The 20,599-nt window shown below is 49.6% G+C and overlaps 1 protein-coding gene across 5 annotated transcripts in view; it reads right to left on the reverse strand.

Moving 5' to 3' along the window:
• Positions 1-20,123, reverse strand: part of ddx11 (DEAD/H (Asp-Glu-Ala-Asp/His) box helicase 11) — a 231,371-nt gene extending 211,248 nt beyond the window's left edge. The window contains exons 1-2 of one of the 5 annotated variants that reach the window (XM_072484222.1): positions 19,966-20,123; positions 18,756-18,899 (exon numbers count right to left, since the gene is read on the reverse strand). In XM_072484222.1, the coding sequence (XP_072340323.1) occupies positions 18,756-18,896 (141 nt within the window). In that variant the 5' untranslated portion in view covers positions 18,897-18,899; positions 19,966-20,123. Of the gene's footprint in view, positions 1-18,755; positions 18,900-19,690 lie in introns of all 5 variants that reach the window. The other 4 variants (XM_072484224.1, XM_072484223.1, XM_072484221.1 and 1 more) reach the window with 4 other exon arrangements.
• Positions 20,124-20,599: the final 476 nt, after the last annotated feature.

Below are 20,599 nucleotides of genomic sequence, written 5' to 3' on the forward strand. Positions count from 1 at the left end.
AGGCAGAGCAGAAAAGGTGACAAGTATGAGGAGGGAGGTGGCCAATGCAGAACTGAGGGTGTTGTACCTAAATGCATGCAATATACGGAACAGGGTAAATGAGCTTGTTACACACATTGAAATTGGCCGATACGATGTTGTGAGCTTCACAAAGACGTGGCTGCAAGGGGATCAGGGCTGGGATCTAAATATACAAGGAAATGTGTCCTATCGAAAGGACAGTAGATGGGCAAAGGGGGCGGTGTTGCATTATTAGTAAGGAATGACGTTAAATCGATAGCAAAGAGCGATATAGGATCAGAAGGCATAGAATCTCTGTTGGTAGAATTGAGGAATTGCAAAGGTAAAAAGACCCTGAGGGGTGTTATGTACAGGCCCCCTAGCAGTAGTCAGGATGTGGGGCAGAAAATAAATCAGGAGATAGAAAAGGCATGTAAAAAAAGCAATATTACAAAAAATCATTGTGGATTTCAATATGCAAGTGGATTGGGAAAATCAGGTTGGTAGTGGATCCCAAGAAAAGGAATTTGTGGAATGTCTAAGAGATGGTTTTTTGGAGCAGCTTGTGATAAAGCCTACGAGGGAACAGGCAATTCTGAATTTGGTGCTGTGTAGTGAGGCAGACCTGATTAGGGATCTTAAGGTGAAGGAACCCTGAGGGAGCAGTGACCACAATATGATAGAATTTAGAACATAGAAAAATACAGCACAGAACAGGCCCTTCGGCCCACTATGTTGTGCCGAACCTTTGTCCGAGATTAATCATAGATTATCATTGAATTTACAGTGCAGAAGGAGGCCATTCGTCCCATTGAGTCTGCACCGGCTCTTGGAAAGAGCACCCTACCCAAAGTCAACACCTCCACCCAACACCAAGGGCAATTTTGGACACTAAGGGCAATTTAGCATGGCCAATCCACCTAACATGCACATCTTTGGACTGTGGGAGGAAACCGGAGCACCCGGAGGAAACCCACGCAGACACGGGGAAGATGTGCAGACTCCGCACAGACAGTGACCCAAGCCGGAATCGAACCTGGGACCCTGGAGCTGTGAAGCAATTGTGCTATCCACAATGCTACCGTGCTGCCCTTAAGAACAAATAAATCTACACTATATCATTTTACCGTAATCCATGTACCTATCCAATAGCTGCTTGAAGGTCCCTAATGTTTCCGACTCAACTACTTCCACAGGCAGTGCATTCCATGCCCCCACTACTCTCTGGGTAAAGAACCTACCTCTGACATCCCCCTTATATCTTCCACCATTCACCTTCAATTTATGTCCCCTTGTAATGGTTTGTTCCACCCGGGGAAAAAGTCTCTGACTGTCTACTCTATCTATTCCCCTGATCATCTTATAAACCTCTGTCAAGTCGCCCCTCTTCCTTCTCCGTTCTAATGAGAAAAGGCCTAGCACCCTCAACCTTTCCTCATAAGACCTACTCTCCATTCCAGGCAACATCCTGGTAAATCTCCTTTGCACCTTTTCCAAAGCTTCCACATCCTTCCTAAAATGAGGCGACCAGAACTGTACACAGTACTCCAAATGTGGCCTCACCAAAGTTTTGTACAGCTGCATCATCACCTCACGGCTCTTAAATTCAATCCCTCTGTTAATGAACGCTAGCACACCATAGGCCTTCTTCACAGCTCTATCCACTTGAGTGGCAACTTTCTAAGATGTATGAACATAGACCCCAAGATCTCTCTGCTCCTCCACATTGCCAAGAACTCTACCGTTAACCCTGTATTCCGTATTCATATTTGTCCTTCCAAAATGGACAACCTCACACTTTTCAGGGTTAAACTCCATCTGCCACTTCTCAGCCCAGCTCTGCATCCTATCTATGTCTCTTTGCAGCCGACAACAGCCCTCCTTACTAACCACAACTCCACCAATCTTCGTATCGTCTGCAAATTTACTGACCCACCCTTCAACTCCCTCATCCAAGTCATTAATGAAAATCACAAACAGCAGAGGACCCAGAACTGATCCCTGCGGTACGCCACTGGTAACTGGGATCCAGGCTGAATATTTGCCATCCACCACCACTCTCTGACTTCTATCGGTTAGCCAGTTCGTTATCCAACTGGCCAAATTTCCCACTATCCCATGCCTCCTTACTTTCTGCAGAAGCCTACCATGGGGAACCTTATCAAATGCCTTACTAAAATCCATGTACACTACATTCGCTGCTTTACCTTCATCTGTAAGCTTAGTCACCTCCTCAAAGAATTCAATAAGACTTGTAAGGCAAGACCTACCCTCACAAATCCATGCTGACTATCCCTAATCAAGCAGTGTCTTTCCAGATGCTCAGAAATCCTATCCTTCAGTACCCTTTCCATGACTTTGCCTACCACCGAAGTAAGACTAACTGGCCTGTAATTTCCAGGGTTATCCCTATTCCCTTTTTTGAACTGGGGCACGACATTCGCCACTCTCCAATCCCATGGTACCACCCCTGTTGACAGTGAGGACGAAAAGATAATTGCCAACGGCTCTGCAATTTCATCTCTTGCTTTCCATAGAATCCTTGGATATATCCCGTCAGGCCCGGGGGACTTGTCTATCCTCAAGTTTTTCCAAAATGCCCAACACATCTTCCTTCCTAACAAGTATTTCCTCAAGCTTACCAGTCTGTTTCACACTATCCTCTCCAACAATATGGCCCCTCTCATTTGTAAATACAGAAGAAAAGTACTCGTTCAAGACCTCTCCTATCTCTTCAGACTCAATACACAATCTCCCGCTACTGTCCTTGATCGGACCTACCTTCGCTCTAGACATTCTCATATTTCTCACATATGTGTAAAAGGCCTTGGGGTTTTCCTTGATCCTACCCGCCAAAGATTGTTCATGCCCTCTCTTAGCTCTCCTAATCCCTTTCTTCAGTTCCCTCCTGGCTATCTTGCATCCCTCCAATCCGCCCTGTCTGAACCTTGTTTCCTCAGCCTTACAGAAGTCTCCTTTTTCCTCTTAACAAGACATTCAACCTCTCTTGTCAACCATGGTTCCCTCACTCGACCATCTCTTCACTGCCTGACAGGGACATACATATCAAGGACACGTAGTACCTGTTCCTTTAACAAGTTCCACATTTCACTTGTGTCCTTCCCTGACAGCCTATGTTCCCAACTTATGCACTTCAATTCTTGTCTGACAACATCGTATTTACCCTTCCCCCAATTGTAAACCTTGTCCTGTTGCACGCACCTATCCCTCTCTATTACTAAAGTGAAAGTCACAGAATTGTGGTCACTATCTCCAAAATGCTACTCCACTAATAAATCTATCACTTGCCCTGGTTCATTACCAAGTACTAAATCCGATATTGCCCCTCCTCTGGTCGGACAATCTACATACTGTGTTAGAAAAGCTTCCTGGACACACTGCACAAACACCACCCCATCCAAACTATTTGATCTAAAGAGTTTCCACTCAATGTTTGGGAAGTTAAAGTCACCCATGACTACTACCCTGTGACTTCTGCACCTTTCCAAAATCTGTTTCCCAATCTGTTCCTCCGCATCTCTGCTACTATTGGGGGGCTATAGAAAACTCCTAACAAGGTGACTGCTCCTTTCCTATTTCTGACTTCAACCCATACTACCTCAGTAGGCTGATACTCCTCGAACTGCCTTTCTGCAGCTGTTATACTATCTCTAATTAACAATGCCACCCCGCACCTCTTTTACCATCCTCCCTAATCTTATTGAAACATCTATAACCAGGGACCTCCAACAACCATTTCTGCCCCTCTTCTATCCAAGTTTCCGTGATGGTCACCACATCGTAGTCCCAAGTACCGATCCATGCCTTAAGTTCACCCACCTTATTCCTGATGCTTCTTGCGTTGAAGTATACACACTTCAACCCATCTCCGTGCCTGCAAGTACTCTCCTTTGTCAGTGTTCCCTTCCCCACTGCCTCATTACACGCTTTGGCGTCCTAAATATCGGCTACCTGAGTTGCTGGACTACAAATCCGGTTCCCATTCCCCTGCCAAATTCGTTTAAACCCTCCCGAAGAGTACTAGAAAATCTCCCTCCCAGGATATTGGTGCCCCTCTGGTTCAGATGCAACCTGTCCTGCTTGTACAGGTTCCACCTTCCCCAGAATGCGCTCCAATTATCCAAATACCTGAAGCCCTCCCTCCTACACCATTCCTGCAGCCACGTGTTCAGCTGCACTCTCTCCCTATTCCTAGCCTCGCTATCACGTGGCACCGGCAACAAACCAGAGATGACAACTCTGTCTGTCCTGGCTTTTAACTTCCAGCCTAACTCCCTAAACTCATTTATTACCTCCACACCCCTTTTCCTACCTACGTCGTTGGTACCAATGGGGACCACGACTTCTGGCTGCTCCCCCTCCCCATTAAGGATCCTGAAGACACGATCCGAGACAGCCCTGGCCCTGGCACCCGGGAGGCAACATACCTTCCGGGAGTCTCGCTCGCGACCACAGAATCTCCTATCTATTCCCCTAACCATTGAATCTCCTACAACTATTGCTTTTCTATTCTCCCCCCCTCCCTTCTGAGCCCCAGAGCCAGACTCAGTGCCATAGACCTGGCCGCTAGGGCCTTCCCCCGGTAGGTCATCCCCCCCAACAGCATCCAAAACGGTATACTTGTTTTGAAGGGGAGCGGCCACGAGGGATCCCTGCACTGTCTGCCTGTTTGTTTTTTTTCCCCTGACTGTAACCCAGCTATTCTTGTCCTGTACCTTGGGTGTGGTTACCTCCCTGTAACTCTTCTCTATCACCCCCTCTGCCTCCCGGATGATCCGAAGTTCACCCAGCTTCAGCTCCAGTTCCCTAACACGGTCTTTGAGGAGCTGGAGTTGGGTGCACTTCCTGCAGGTATAGTCAGCAGGGACACCGGTGGTATCCCTCATCACCCACATCCTACAGGAGGAGCATGCAACTGGCCTAGCCTCCATCCCCTCTTACCTTACAGAATATAGCTGCCCTGTGGACCAACTGGATCTCTGCTCTCCGACTCTGCTCCCAGTCAGCTGCACTCTGTAAACTCCTGGCTCTCTTCTCACTCTTTGCGGAAATGTAGGAAACAAAATGAAAGGAGCACCTTACTCCCTCCTCACCTGTCTCCCTCAGTCACCAAACTCTCACTATCGCACTCGAATGCACCAAATGCAGCACTCCCTCAGTCACCAAACTCTCACTATAGCACTCAAATGCACCAAATTCAGCACTCAGTGCAAACAAAGTCTGCACTGTACGGGATCACTTTTATACTGTGAATCTTGCCTCTGAAAACTGGCCTAATCCAATTAACTAATTAACAAGCTCCAGCTGCAAGTGCCTACAAGTAGAAGCTTTGTTTAAAGCCGATTGAAAATTCACCTTCTTCTAAACCAAACAGCAACTTTTAAGTTAATTAACTAAATTAATAGAAAGACTAGACTTTAGATAAAAATGAAGCCTTATACTCCCTCAGTCACCAAACTCTCACTATAGCACTCAAATGCACCAAATTCAGCACTCAGTGCAAATTACCCTGCAATTTGAGAGGGAGGAGCTGCATTCAGATGTAACGGTATTACAATTAAATTAGGGTATCTACAAAGACATGAGGGAGGAGCTGGCCAGAGTTGATTGGAAGGGGAGCCAAGCAGGGAAGACAGTGAAACAGCAATGGCAGGAGTTTTTGGTGGATTATTCGGGAGGCACAACAGAAATTCATCCCAAGGAGGAAGAAACTTGCTAAGGGGAGGACAAGGCATCCATGGCCAACGAGGGAAGTCACGGACAGCATAAAAGCAAAAGAAAAAGCATAGAAAGTGGCCTTTTAAAAGCAAGCAGAGGACAACTAAAAAAGCAATGGGGGAGAAGATGAAATATGAGTGTAAGCTAGCTAGAAATATAAAAGATAGGAAACGTTTTTTCAAAATACAAAAGGTAAGAGAGGCAAAAATAGATATTGGACCACTGGAAAATGAGGCTGGAGAAGTAATAATAGACTCCAAAGAAATGGCAGAGAAAGTGAATAGTTACTTTGCATCAGTCTTCATAGTGGAAGATACCAGTGGATGCCAGAGCTCCAGGAGAATCAGGGGGCACAGGTGTAGATCAGGAGGGTCCCAGAGGACTGGAAAATGGTTAATGTAACACCGCTGTTTAAGATGGGAGGGAGGCAGAAGACAGGAAATTATAGGCCCGTTAGCCTGACTAGCTAGGAGAGTGGGCAAAGAAGTGGCAGATGGAATACAATGTGGAAAAGTGTGAGGTTATGCACTTTAGAAGGAGGAATGGAGGCATAGACTATTTTCTAAGTGGGGAAATGTGAAGCACAAAGGGGCTTGGGTGTCCTTGTTCAAAATTCTCTGAAGGTTAACATGTAGGTTCAGTCGGAAGGCAAATGTAATGTGAGCATTCATATCGAGAGGGTTAGAAAACAAGAGCAGAGATCATAGATGATAGAATTTACAGTGCAGAAGGAGGCCATTCGGCCCATCGAGTCTGCACCGGCTCTTGGAAAGAGCTCCCAACCCAAGGTCAACACCTCCACCCTATCCCCATAACCCAGTAACCCCACCCAACACGAAGGGCAATTTTGGACACTAAGGGCAATTTATCATGGCCAATCTACCTAACCTGCACATCTTTGGACTGTGGGAGGAAACCGGAGCACCCGGAGGAAACCCACGCACTCACGGGGAGGATGTGCAGACTCCGCACAGACAGTGACCCAAGCCGGAATTGACCCTGGGACCCTGAAGCTGTGGAGCAATTATGCTAACCACTGTGCTACCATGCTGCCCATGGTACATCTGAGGCTGTTCAGGCTCTGATCAGACCCCATTTGGAGTATTGTGAGCAGTTTTGTCCCCCTTATCCAAGGAAGGATGTGCTGGCCTTGGAAAGAGTCCAGAGGAGGCTCACAAGAATGATCCCTGGAGTGAAGAGCTTGTCGTATGATGAGTGATTGAGGACTCCGGGTTATTATTACTCGTTGGCGTTTAGAACGATGAGGGAGGTTCTTATTGAAACTTACAGGATATTGTGAGGCCTGGAGAGAGTGGAGGTGGAGAGAATGTTCCACTTGTAGGAAAAACTAGAACCAGAGGACACAATTTCAGCCTAAAGGGACGATCCTTTAAAACAGAGATGAGGAGGAATTTCTTCAGCCAGAGGGTGGTGAATCTGTGGAACTCTTTGCCACAGAAGGCTGTGGAGGCCAAATCACTGAGTGTCTTTATGTCAGAGATAGATAGTTGCTTGATCAATAAGGGGATCAGGGGTTATGAGGATAAAGCAGGAGAATGGGGATGAGAAAATATCAGCCATGATTGAATGGCGGAGCAGACTCAATGGGCCGAGTGGCCTAATTCTGCTCCTGTGTCTTATGATCTTACATTAAATGATCTTGACGGGAATGTGAGGAGCATGATCAGTAAGTTCGCAGGTGACACAAAAATTGGTGGTGAGATAAATAGTGAGGAAAGGCTTCAATTACAGGGTGATATGGACAGGCTGGTCAGGAGGGCATAACAGAAACAAATGGCATTTAACCCTGAAAAAAGTGTGAGGGTATGCATTTTGGGAGGACTGGGCAAGAGAATGCACAAAGAACGGTAGGAGGAAGGGAGGACCAGGGGGACCATGTCCAAAGATTCTCAAAGGTAGCATAGAATCATAGAATTTAGAATCATAGAATTTACAGTGCAGAAGGAGGCAATTTGGCCCATTGAGTCTGTACCGGCCCTTGGAAAGAGCACCCTACCCAAGCCCAAGCATCCACCCTATCCCCATAATCTAGTAACCCCACCTATCCTTTTTGGACACTAAGGCAATTTATCACGGCCGATCCACCTAACCTGCACATCTTTGGACTGTGGGAGGAAACCGGAGCACCTGGAGGAAACCCACGCAGGCACAGGGAGAATGTGCAGACTCCACACAGACAGTGACCAAAGCCAGGAATTGAACCTGGGACCCTGGAGCTGTGAAGCAACTGTGCCAACCACTGTGTTACCGTGCTGACCATGGTAGGACAGGTAAATACTGTGATTAAGTCGGCACATTATATATTTGCCTTTATTAGCTGAAGAATAGAACATATGAGCGGGGAAGGTAAGGTGGAGCTGAATAAAACGCTCATTAGGCCACAGCTAGAGTACTGTGTGCAGTTCTGGTCACCACACCATAGGAAGGATGTGATTGCACTGGAGAGGGTGCAGGGAAGATTCACCAGGATGTTGCCTGCTGGAGCGTTTTAGCTATGAAGAGAGGCTGGTTAGGCTGGGGTGTTCTCCTTAGAGCAGAGAAGGCTGAGGGGGGATCTGATTAAGGTGCACAAAATTTGAGCAACGTTGATAGGATAGACAGGAAGGAACATTCCCCCTTAGTAGAGGGATCAATTACCAGGGGTATAGATTTAAGATAAGGGGCAGGACACTTAGAGGGGATGTGAGGAAAATCGCTTTCAGGTGGTGGGAATCTGGAACTCACTGCCTGAAAAAGATGGCAGAGCCGGGAACGCTGACATTTAAGAAGCATTCAGATGAGCACTTGAAACGCCGTAACATACAAGGCTACAGACCAAAGACTGGAAAATGGGATTATAATAGATAGGTACATGATGGTCGATGCCGATATGATGGGTTGAAGCTTCTCTTTCTGTGCTGTAAAACTCAATGACTCTATGACTGATAAGTGGCAAATGATCCACTTTAAGCAGGCAATGATCATCGCCAGTAGGAAATATCCAAGCATCTCTTGATGTTCAATGGTATTAACATCGCTGAATTCGCCACTCACACAATCACTACAGTGCAGAAAGAGGCCATTCGGCCCATCAAGTCTGCACCAACACTCCAAAAGAGCACCCGACCTAGTCCCACCCTATACCTGTAACCCAGTCACCTCACCTTTTGGGCATTTGCGGGGAATATTAGCATGTCCAATCCACCTAACCTACACATCTTTGGGCTGTGGGAGGAAACTGGAGCACCCGGAGGAAACCCACGCAGACACGGGGAGAAAGTGCAAACTCCACACAGACAGCGACCCATGGCTGGAATCGAACCCGATCCCTCGTGCTGTGAGGCAACAGTGCTAACCACTGTGCCACTATCAATATCAACTATCAACATGCTACGGTTAACTGGACCAGCAACGACTTCCGGGTGCGGCTATGCAGAGCTAGGTCGCATATTCGGTAGCTCCCGCTTGGAATGGACTTTTGGGCTCTTTTACAGGGCCCCCACGGCATTTGTTTGACATTTCCCGGTGTGGGAAGAAGACTGCAGCATTCCCCTGACAGTGTCCCCCAGGAATGTTATGTCTTTTGGCTCCCAGACCTGGCAGAAACAGTAAAAGATTTGGCTGCAACAGGATAAACAGGGCCTCTTCCAGCATGCAGGCGGGGGAAGGGCAAGCTTAAAGCTGCAATCTGACTTGAGGGCCTCTATCAAAGGTGAATTCTAGCAGCAGGGGGAACAACTGTGAAAAGATCTCCAAGGCCATTGAAGAAGCAGGGATGAGGCTTCCGGTGGCGGCCATGGAGGAGTAGGTCGCGCATTCGGCAGCTCCCGTCTGGAACGGACTCCCAGACCTTTTTCAGGAGTTTCCATAGACTTTTTGGGGCAGACTGGTGAAGCGAACACTGCCAAAAGGATTCCCTCTCGACTTCCGGTTGCAGCTATGCGGAGCTAAGCCGCACAATTCGGCAGCTCCTGCTACCACGGACTTTCGGGCTTGTTAGAGGAGCCCCAACGGAACCTTTTTTTAATTTGACGCAGCCCGTGGGGAAGGGAAGAGAGAGGTCCCCCTCCAACTTCTATGAAACGGACCAGAAGTGTAACGGCCAAAGGAGCAGCACTGGAGCAACGGGAGAAGCGAGGGGAAGAAAACAAAATGGCGGCGGCCAGGGACAAAGGGGAGCTGCAGGAGTTCCTCAAGCGCTGCTTCGAGGAGCAGCGCGAGGAGATGCGCAAGGAGATGGCGCCTATGCTTTCGGCAATTGAAGGACTCTGGATCACCCAGAAGGCCCACGAAGCTAAGATCCAGGAGGTACAGAAAAGAGTCAGTCAGAACAAGGACGAGTTCGTGGGCCTGGCGGTGAGAGTGGAGCAGAATGAGGCGCTACACAAGAGGTGGGCGGGAAGACTCGAAGACCTGGAGAACAGGTCGAGGAGAAAGAATCTGCGAATCCTGGGTCTCCCTGAGGGAGTGGAGGGGGCTGATGCCGGGGCATACGCTAGCACGATGCTCGAGGCGATGATGGGCACGAAGGCCCCTTCGAGGCCGCTGGAGTTGGACGGGGCACATCGGGTGCTGGCGAAGAAGCCCCAGGCAAATGAGCCGCCAAGGGCGATGGTGGTGAGGTTCCACCGGTTCACGGACAGAGAGTGGGTCCTGAGATGGGCCAAGAAGGAGTGGGGCAGTAAGTGGGACAATGCAGAGGTCCGAATATACCCGGACTGGAACACGGAGGTTGCAAAGCGGAGAGCGGGTTTAAACCGGGCCAAAGCGGCGTTGTACCGGAAAGAAGTGAAATTCGGAATGCTGCAGCCAGCGCGACTGTGGGTCACATACAAGGGCCAACACTATTACTTCGAAACACCTGAAGAGGCGTGGACCTTTGTACAAGCCGAAAAGTTGGACTCTAACTGAGGGTTTGTGAGGGTGGGGGGTGATGTTTTGGGGTTTGATGTGTGATGGTTGTTGTATATAGGGGGTCAATCACGCGCAGGAAACGTTACATGGGCTGGGGGAGAGAGACAAGCCCGCGAAAGGAGCTGCGCCAGAGGGGGCAGAGCGGACTTTGGAAAGGCGGGAAGGGGAACAAAGGAATGCATATGGATTGGGAGACTCCCACGCGGGGAGGTCAATGGGACGGCGGGGGAAGCCGGGGTCAGCAGGCGTCAGCTGACTTACGGGAGTGACATGAGGGGAGTAAAAAAGCTAGACAGGGGTCTAGCGGGGGGGGGGGGGGGTTGCTGCTGCACTGGCCGAAAGGGAATGGGACACAGAAGAGGTGGTCGGGACGGGGGACTGGAGGGTGAGGGAGGCGTGGACACGGGACTGGCCCAGAAAAGGAGATGGGGGGGGGGGGGGGGGGGGGGGGGGAGTGAGAGAGCCCCTCCAATCCGGCTGATAACGTGGAATGTGTGGGGCCTGAATGGGCCGGTGAAGAGGGATCGAGTGTTCGCGCACTTAAAGGGACTGAAGGCGGACGTGGCCATGCTCCAAGAGACACATCTGAAGGTGGAGGACCAGGTCAGGCTAAGAAAGGGATGGGTAGGACAGGTATTCCACTCGGGACTGGACGCGAAGAATAGAGGGGTGGCAATATTGGTGGGAAAGCGGGTGTCATTTGAGGCCAAGACTATTGTAGCGGACAATGGAGGGCGATATGTAATGGTGAGCGGTAGGCTGCAAGGGACGTGGGTGGTGTTGGTAAACGTATACGCCCCGAACTGGGATGATGCAGGATTCATGAAGCGCATGTTGGGGTGCATTCCGGACCTGGAGATAGGCCTGATAATGGGAGGGGACTTCAATACAGTGTTGGATCCAGCACTGGACCGCTCCAAATCAAGGACTGGAAAGAGGCCGGCGGCGGCCAAGGTACTTAGGGGGTTTATGGATCAGATGGGGGGAGTGGACCCATGGCGGTTTGCAAGGCCGCAGGCCAGGGAATTTTCTTTCTTCTCCCATGTACACAAAGCCTACTCCCGGATAGATTTCTTTGTTCTGGGTAGGGAGCTCATCCCGAGGGTGGAGGGGACGGAGTATTCGACTATAGCCGTTTCGGACCATGCCCCGCACTGGGTGGAACTGAGCTGGGAGAGGAGAGGGACCAACGTCCATTGTGGCGGCTGGATGTGGGACTGCTGGCGGACGAGGTGGTGTGTGGGAAGGTGAGGGGGTGTATCGAAAGGTACTTGAGGCCAACGACAACGGGGAGGTGCGGGTGGGGGTGGTATGGGAGGCGTTGAAGGCGGTGATCAGGGGAGAGCTAATTTCCATTAGGGCTCACAGGGAGAAGTCAGAGGGTATGGAAAGGGAGAGGTTAGTGGGGGAGATTTTGAGAGTGGACAGGAGATACGCAGAGGCCCCGGAGGAAAGATTACTTGGGGAAAGACGACGGCTCCAGACGGAGTTTGACCTGTTGACCACAGGGTAGGCGGAGGCACAGTGGAGGAAAGTGCAGGGGGCGACCTACGAGTATGGGGAAAAGGCTAGTCGGATGCTGGCACACCAGCTCCGTAAGAGGATGGCAGCGAGGGAAATAGGGGGAGTCAAAGATGGAAGGGGAGCCACGGTTCGGAGTGCAACAAAAATAAACGAGGTATTCAAGGCCTTTTATGAAGAGCTGTAGCTCTTCCCCAGCGGGGGAAGAGGGGATGAGACGATTCCTAGATCAGCTGAGATTCCCGAGGGTGGAGGAGCAAGAGGTGGCTGGTTTGGGGGCACCAATTGGGTTGGAGGAGCTGAGCAAGGGTTTGGGGAGCATGCAGGCGGGGAAGGCCCCGGGACCGGACGGATTCCCGGTGGAGTTCTACAGGAAGTACACAGACCTGTTGGCCCCGCTACTGGTGAGGACCTTTAATGAGGCAAGAGAGGAGGGGACCTTGCCCCCGACAATGTCGGAAGCGACAATTTATTTGATCCTAAAGCGGGACAATGACCCACTGCAATGTGGATCGTACAGGCCGATCTCACTCCTCAATGTGGATGCAAAGTTGCTGGCAAAACTGCTGGCCACGAGGATCGTGGACTGTGTCCCGGGGGTAATCCACGAGGACCAGACGGGATTTGTAAAGGGCAGGCAACTAAACACCAATGTGCGGCAGCTCTTAAACGTGATAACAATGCCATCGGAGGAGGGAGAGGCGGAGATAGTGGCAGCTATGGACGCGGAGAAGGCCTTTGACCGAGTAGAGTGGGAGTACCTCTGGGAGGTGCTGCGTAGGTTTGGGTTCGGGGTAGGGTTTATCAATTGGGTTAAGCTCCTTTACAGAGCCCCGATGGCGAGTGTAGTGACGAACCGGCGGAGGTCGGAGTACTTTCGACTGTACCGAGGGACGAGGCAGGGGTGCCCCCTGTCCCCCCTGTTGTTCGCATTGGCGATCGAACCATTGGCCATGTCATTGAGGGAGTCTAATAAATGGAGGGGGGTGGTCCAAGGGGGAGAAGAGCTTCGGGTGTCGCTATATGCGGATGACCTGTTGCTGTATGTGGCGGATCCAATGGAGGGGATGGTGGAGGTCATGCAGACTCTAAGGGAGTTTGGGGAGTTTTCAGGCTATAAGCTCAATGTAGGGAAGAGTGAGCTCTTTGTATTACAGGCGGGGGACCAAGAAAGAGGGATAGGGGACCTACCGCTGAGGAGGGCGGAGGGGAGCTTTCGGTATCTGGGGATCCAGATAGCCAGGAGTTGGGGGACCCTATATAAACTGAATCTGACGAGGTTTGTGGAGCAAATGGAGGAGAATTTCAAAAGATGGGATATGTTACCGCTCTCGCTGGCGGGTAGAGTGCAGTCGGTCAAAATGGTGGTCCTTCCGAGGTTTCTGTTTGTGTTTCAGTGCCTTCCCATCGTGATCACTAAGGCCATTAAGAGAGTAGGCAGGAGTATTATGGGGTTTGTGTGGGCGAATAAGACCCCGAGAGTAAGGAGAGGGTTCCTGGAACGCAGTAGGGACCGAGGAGGGTTGGCGCTGCCAAACCTGGGGAGCTACTACTGGGCAGCAAATGTGGCGATGATCCGCAAGTGGGTTCTGGAGGGAGAGGGGGCGGCATGGGAGAGGATGGAGATGGCGTCCTGTAAAGGAACGAGCCTGGGAACGTTGGTGACGGCACCGCTGTCACCGACAAAGTATACCACGAGCCCGGTGGTGGCGGCAACGCTAAGGATCTGGGGCCAGTGGAGACGGCACCGGGGTGCAATGGGAGCATCGGTGTGGTCCCTAATCAGGGGTAACCACCGGTTTGTCCCTGGGAAGATGGACGGGGGGGGGTTCCAGAGCTGGCATCGGCCGGGGATTGGAAGAATGGGGGACCTGTTCATCGACGGGACGTTTGTGCCTAGAGAAGTTCGATTACCCCCGGGAAATGCCTTTAGATATATGCAGGTGAGGGCTTTTGTGAGGCGACAGGTGAGGGAATTCCCGTTGCTCCCGGCACAAAAAGTTCAAGATAGGGTGATCTCGGGTGTATGGGTCGGGGAGGGCAAGGTGTCGGAAATACACCAGGAGTTGAAAGAAGAGGGGGAAGCGCTGGTAGAAGAGTTGAAGGGTAAATGGGAGGAGGAGCTGGGGGAGGAGATCGAGGAAGGTCTGTGGGCTGATGCCCTAGGTAGGGTTAATTCCTCCTCCTCGTGTGCCAGGCTCAGCCTGATACAATTTAAGGTGGTCCACAGAGCGCACCTGACGGGGGCAAGGTTGAGTAGGTTCTTTGGGGTAGAGGACAGATGTGGAAGGTGCTCAGGGAGCCCGGCGAACCATGTCCATATGTTTTGGTCATGCCCGGCACTGGAGGGGTTCTGGGGTGGAGTGGCGGGAGCAATATCTCAGGTGGTGAAAGTCCGGGTCAAGCCAAGCTGGGGGCTAGCAATATTTGGAGTAGTGGACGAGCCGGGAGTGCAGGAGGCCGGCATTCTGGCCTTTGCGTCCCTAGTAGCCCGGCGAAGGATCGTGCTAATGTGGAAGGAGGCGAAGCCCCCCAGCCTGGAGGCCTGGATAAATGATATGGCTGGGTTCATAAAGTTGGAGACGATTAAGTTCGCCTTGAGAGGGTCTGTGCAGGGGTTCTACAGGCGGTGGCAACCGTTCCTAGACTATCTCGCGGAGCGTTAGAGGAAGGCCGGTCAGCAGCAGCAGCAACCTTAGGGGGGGGGACGGGCGGACGGACTGGGTTGAAGGGTTGGCGAAACTGGCACGTACGGGTGAGGGCCAGTGTACAAAGCTGTGTAAATATATCATTTTGCCATGTATATATCTTGCTCTGCGCAATTTCTCGTTTTTTTTGTTACGAGGGTGGGGGGGGGGTTATTGTTTGTAAGGGAGAAAAATTGTGTTAAAAAACTGTAATAAATATATATATATATATATTTTTAAAACTGGACCAGCAACAAAAATAGTGGTTCCAAGAAGCAGGTCAGAGACTGGGAATTCTGCAGAGAGTAACTCACCTCCTGACTCTCCAAAGCGAGTCCACCATCTACAAGGAACAAGTCAGGAGTGTGATGAAATACTCTCCACTTGCTTGGATGAGTGCAGCTCAACAATACTCAAGAGGCTCAACACATCCAGGACAACGCAGTCCGCTTTATTAACACCCCATACACCACCTTAAACATCCATTCACTCCACCGCCAACGCAAAGGGGCAGCAGTGTATACCATCTCCAAATGCACAGCAGCAACCTGCAGAGTCTGCTTCACAGAACATAGAACATAGAAAAATACAGCACAGAACAGGCCCTTCGGCCCACGATGTTGTGCCGAACCTTTGTCATAGATTAATCATAGATTATCATTGAATTAACAGTGCAGAAGGAGGCCATTCGGCCCACTGAGTCTGCACCGGCTCTTGGAAAGAGCACCCTACCCTAAGTCAACACCTCCACCCAACACTAAGGGCAATTTTGGACACTAAGGTCAATTTATCATGGCCAATCCACCTAACCTGCACATCTTTGGACTGTGGGAGGAAACCGGAGCACCCGGAGGAAACCCACGCAGACACGGGGAGGATGTGCAGACTCCACACAGACAGTGACCCAAGCCGGAATCGAACCTGGGACCCTGGAGCTGTGAAGCAATTGTGCTATCCACAATGCTACCGTGCTGCCCTTAAGAACAAATAAATCTACACTATATCATTTTACCGTAATCCATGTACCTATCCAATAGCTGCTTGAAGGTCCCTAATGTTTCCGACTCAACTACTTCCACAGGCAGTGCATTCCATGCCCCCACTACTCTCTGGGTAAAGAACCTACCTCTGACATCCCCCCTATATCTTCCACCATTCACCTTCAATTTATGTCCCTTGTAATGGTTTGTTCCACCCGGGGAAAAAGTCGCTGACTGTCTACTCTATCTAATCCCCTGATCATCTTATAAACCTCTATCAAGTCGCCCCTCATCCTTCTCCGTTCTAATGAGAAAAGGCCTAGCACCCTCAACCTTTCCTCGTAAGACCTACTCTCCATTCCAGGCAACATCCTGGTAAATCTCCTTTGCACCTTTTCCAAAGCTTCCACATCCTTCCTAAAATGAGGCGACCAGAACTGTACACAGTACTCCAAATGTGGCCTTACCAAAGTTTTGTACAGCTGCATCATCACCTCGCGGCTCTTAAATTCAATCCCTCTGTTAATGAACGCTAGCACACCATAGGCCTTCTTCGCAGCTCTATCCACTTGAGTGGCAACTTTCAAAGATGTATGAACATAGGCCCCAAGATCTCTCTGCTCCTCCACATTGCCAAGAACTCTACCGTTAACCCTGTATTCCGCATTCATATTTGTCCTTCCAAAATGGACAACCTCACACTTTTCAGGGTTAAACTCCATCTGCCACTTCTCAGCCCAGCTCTGCATCCTATCTATGTCTCTTTGCAGCCGACAACAGCCCTCCTCACTATCCACAACTGCACCAATCTTCGTCTCGTCTGCAAATTTACTGACCCACCCTTCAACTCCCTCATCCAAGTCATTAATGAAAATCACAAACAGCAGAGGATCCAGAACTGATCCCTGCGGTACGCCACTGGTAACTGGGATCCAGGCTGAATATTTGCCATCCACCACCACTCTCTGACTTCTATCGGTTAGCCAGTTCGTTATCCAACTGGCCAAATTTCCCACTATCCCATGTCTCCTTACTTTCTGCAGAAGCCTACCATGGGGAACCTTATCAAATGCCTTACTAAAATCCATTGCTTTACCTTCATCCACATGCTTGGTCATCTCCTCAAAGAATTCAATAAGACTTGTAAGGCAAGACCTACCCCTCACAAATCCGTGCTGACTATCCCTAATCAAGCAGTGTCTTTCCAGATGCTCAGAAATCCTATCCTTCAGTACCCTTTCCATGACTTTGCCTACCACCGAAGTAAGACTAACTGGCCTGTAATTCCCAAGGTTATCCCTATTCCCTTTTTTGAACTGGGGCACGACATTCGCCACTCTCCAATCCCATGGTACCACCCCTGTTGACAGTGAGGACGAAAAGATCATTGCCAACGGCTCTGCAATTTCATCTCTTGCTTCCCATAGAATCCTTGGATATATCCCGTCAGGCCCGGGGGACTTGTCTATCCTCAAGTTTTTCAAAATGCCCAACACATCTTCCTTCCTAACAAGTATTTCCTCAAGCTTACCTCTCCAACAATATGGCCCCTCTCATTTGTAAATACAGAAGAAAAGTACTTGTTCAAGACCTCTCCTATCTCTTCAGACTCAATACACAATCTCCCGCTACTGTCCTTGATCGGACCTACCTTCGCTCTAGACATTCTCATATTTCTCACATATGTGTAAAAGGCCTTGGGGTTTTCCTTGATCCTACCCGCCAAAGATTGTTCATGCCCTCTCTTAGCTCTCCTAATCCCTTTCTTCAGTTCCCTCCTGGCTATCTTGTATCCCTCCAACGCCCTGTCTGAACCTTGTTTCCTCAGCCTTACATAAGTCTCCTTTTCCCTCTTAACAAGACATTCAACCTCTCTTGTCAACCATGGTTCCCTCACTCGACCATCTCTTCACTGCCTGACAGGGACATACATATCAAGGACACGTAGTACCTGTTCCTTGAACAAGTTCCACATTTCACTTGTGTCCTTCCCTGACAGCCTATGTTCCCAACTTATGCACTTCAATTCTTGTCTGACAACATCGTATTTACCCTTCCCCCAATTGTAAACCTTGTCCTGTTGCACGCACCTATCCCTCTCCATTACTAAAGTGAAAGTCACAGAATTGTGGTCACTATCTCCAAAATGCTCCCCCACTAACAAATCTATCACTTACCCTGGTTCATTACCAAGTACCAAATCCAATATTGCCTCTCCTCTGGTCGGACAATCTACATACTGTGTTAGAAAAGCTTCCTGGACACACTGCACAAACACCAGTGGGAGGGCACTTTCCAAACCTGTTACCTCACATAACTTAGAATAGAGGCAGCAGATGCATGGGCCAACTGTAAATTAACTCTCAGACTTGGAACTATATATCCATTCCTTCAATGTCACTGGGTCAAAATCCCTGAATTCCCTAACATCAATACCAGCAGTTCGAGGCAGTGACTCGCCACCTTCTCAAGGTCAATTATAAGGCAGCAAATGTTAGTTTTGCCAGCACTTTTACATCCCAGCAATTAATTCAAAAAAATAAGTGGAGCTAGTGTCGAACAGATCAGCAGCTGTTGAAAACTCCTGGTGAATGGAAGACCAAAGGCCAGTGAGTTGATATTTTAAAGTGCAGGTTTAAGTGAATTGGGAGAGGTTTTTTTCCCCAGGGCCAGGCACAGAAGTAAAGTTGGGAGAGGCAAGAGGTTATAGGTATTAAGCAACACAAACAAGCGATCAGAGATAACCTTGGGGTGAAGGGGATCGAAGAATATTGAGGAAAGGCGGGAACAAGCTATTGTGTTGAATGATCCGCCATGATCATAATGAATGGCAGAGCAGGCTCAAAGTGCTGAATGACCTCCTCCTGTTCCTATTTTCTATGTTATCTATAACTGACACAAAATTAAAACATACCGTTCCAGTGGGACTCTCAAATATTCCAATCTTCCCTGCTTCAAGCACATTGTACAGTGCAGTCATGAATTCCTCCTGAATAGAGTAGGGTTTAAAGGGAAACCGAAATCTCGAGGAAGCGTGCGATTTCTCTTCAGCCATATCCTATGAAAAAGGGAGGTAGACAGAATGGGCAGTAACTCTTGAATGGCAATGATCAACTTAGCTACAATAGCTTACTGGTAGTGAATCTGGATTGGATACGCTGGAAAGTTCAAAATCACACCATGGTAAGTCAAGAAATAAATTAATTCACCATCCCATTAAGCAGGGGATTTACACCTCATATTGAGGATAAATCTGCACAAGGGGGATCCAGCCCCTCAATAGGGGGATCCAGCCCCTCAATAGGGAGATCCAGCCTCTCAATAGGGGGATCCAGCCCCTCAATAGGGGGATCCAGCCCCTCAATAGGGAGATCCAGCCTCTCAATAGGGGGATCCAGCCCCTCAATAGGGAGATCCAGTCTCTCAATAGGGGGATCCAGCCTCTCAATAGGGAGATCCAGTCTCTCAATAGAATTCAGTCCCTCAATAGGAGGTTTCAGCCCCTCAATGAGGAGATCCCAGCGCAATCTACCTTAATAAGGTGATGGCGCCAGTGAGGCGACTTCTTGCAAGTTGTGCCCAGCATATCCTCTAATTCTGACTTTTACTCGTTGTTCTATGCTTCTCAAACTACATTCTAACTCTTTTCTATCAGACTTTTGAATGGACCTACCTCGTATTAAGTTGATCTTTTCTCTACACCCTAGCTATGACTGTAATATTACATTCTGCAGTTTCTCCTTCCTTCCCTATGTACGATATGCGTTGTCTGTATATCATGCAAGAAACAATACTTTTCACTGTATACATGTGACAATCTTAAATCAAATCAAAATTAAAGATCCACACCATGCGACCCACCCCTCAATGATGGATTTTCCTGCAGAGATCCACTTCTTCAATTCAAAAAGGATATCCACCGTCACGAAGAATGAAATCCACCCCAATAATATCCATCCCAAATGAGATCTACCCTTTAATACGGTGAACCATTCAATGAATTGCACCCCAATGTAATCCAGTCCTCAATAGAGAGATCCACCAATGAAGAGGGAGGGGTGCCTACCGCCCGTGTTACCGGTGCAAGTCCGAGGCCCAGGCCTTCAGACGTGGCTTCAGCCCACCTTGCTGACTGTGGGGCCGCAGTATGTGAAGGGCCGCGGCCGGCTGCTCAGTTAATCGAGACCGCGGATTGGGCCTGACTCCGATCCTTCAAAGAGCGCGCGAGTGGAGGGAGTCCCGGGGTGGGGCGGAGCTTCCTCGGGGTGACTGACAGCGGCCTGGGGCCAACCAGCGGCCGCAGGGCGGGAGAAGGCGGGCGCACCTCCCACCGGTAACCAATTAGCGCGTAGAGACGAAGAGCCCGCCTTATTACAGTTAGCCAATCAGGATTCATCATTTGGTTTCAGCCAATCATGCTGCAAACACCGCAACGCAAGAACCAATCAGAGCGCGATTTGCCACAGTTGGCAGCCAATGGCAGTGGGAAGATTGACGGGAGCAGCCAATGACAGCGGGAGGGACGTGGTCCATTCATGGTTTGATACAGGGTTAGCATAAATTATCACTTTGCAATTCTATCCCTCGAGATGCAATTCTGCAACTCATCCACTTCATTCTGGATCACAACGTCTTCACCTTCGACAACAAGTTCTTCACCCAGACGCACGGAACAGCCATGGGGACCAAATCCGCATCCCAATACGCCAACATCTTCATACACAAGTTTGAACAGGACCTACTCACCGCACAGGACCT

Source organism: Scyliorhinus torazame, chromosome 19 (assembly GCF_047496885.1).
Source record: "Scyliorhinus torazame isolate Kashiwa2021f chromosome 19, sScyTor2.1, whole genome shotgun sequence".
Classification (NCBI taxonomy): Eukaryota; Metazoa; Chordata; class Chondrichthyes; order Carcharhiniformes; family Scyliorhinidae; genus Scyliorhinus; species Scyliorhinus torazame.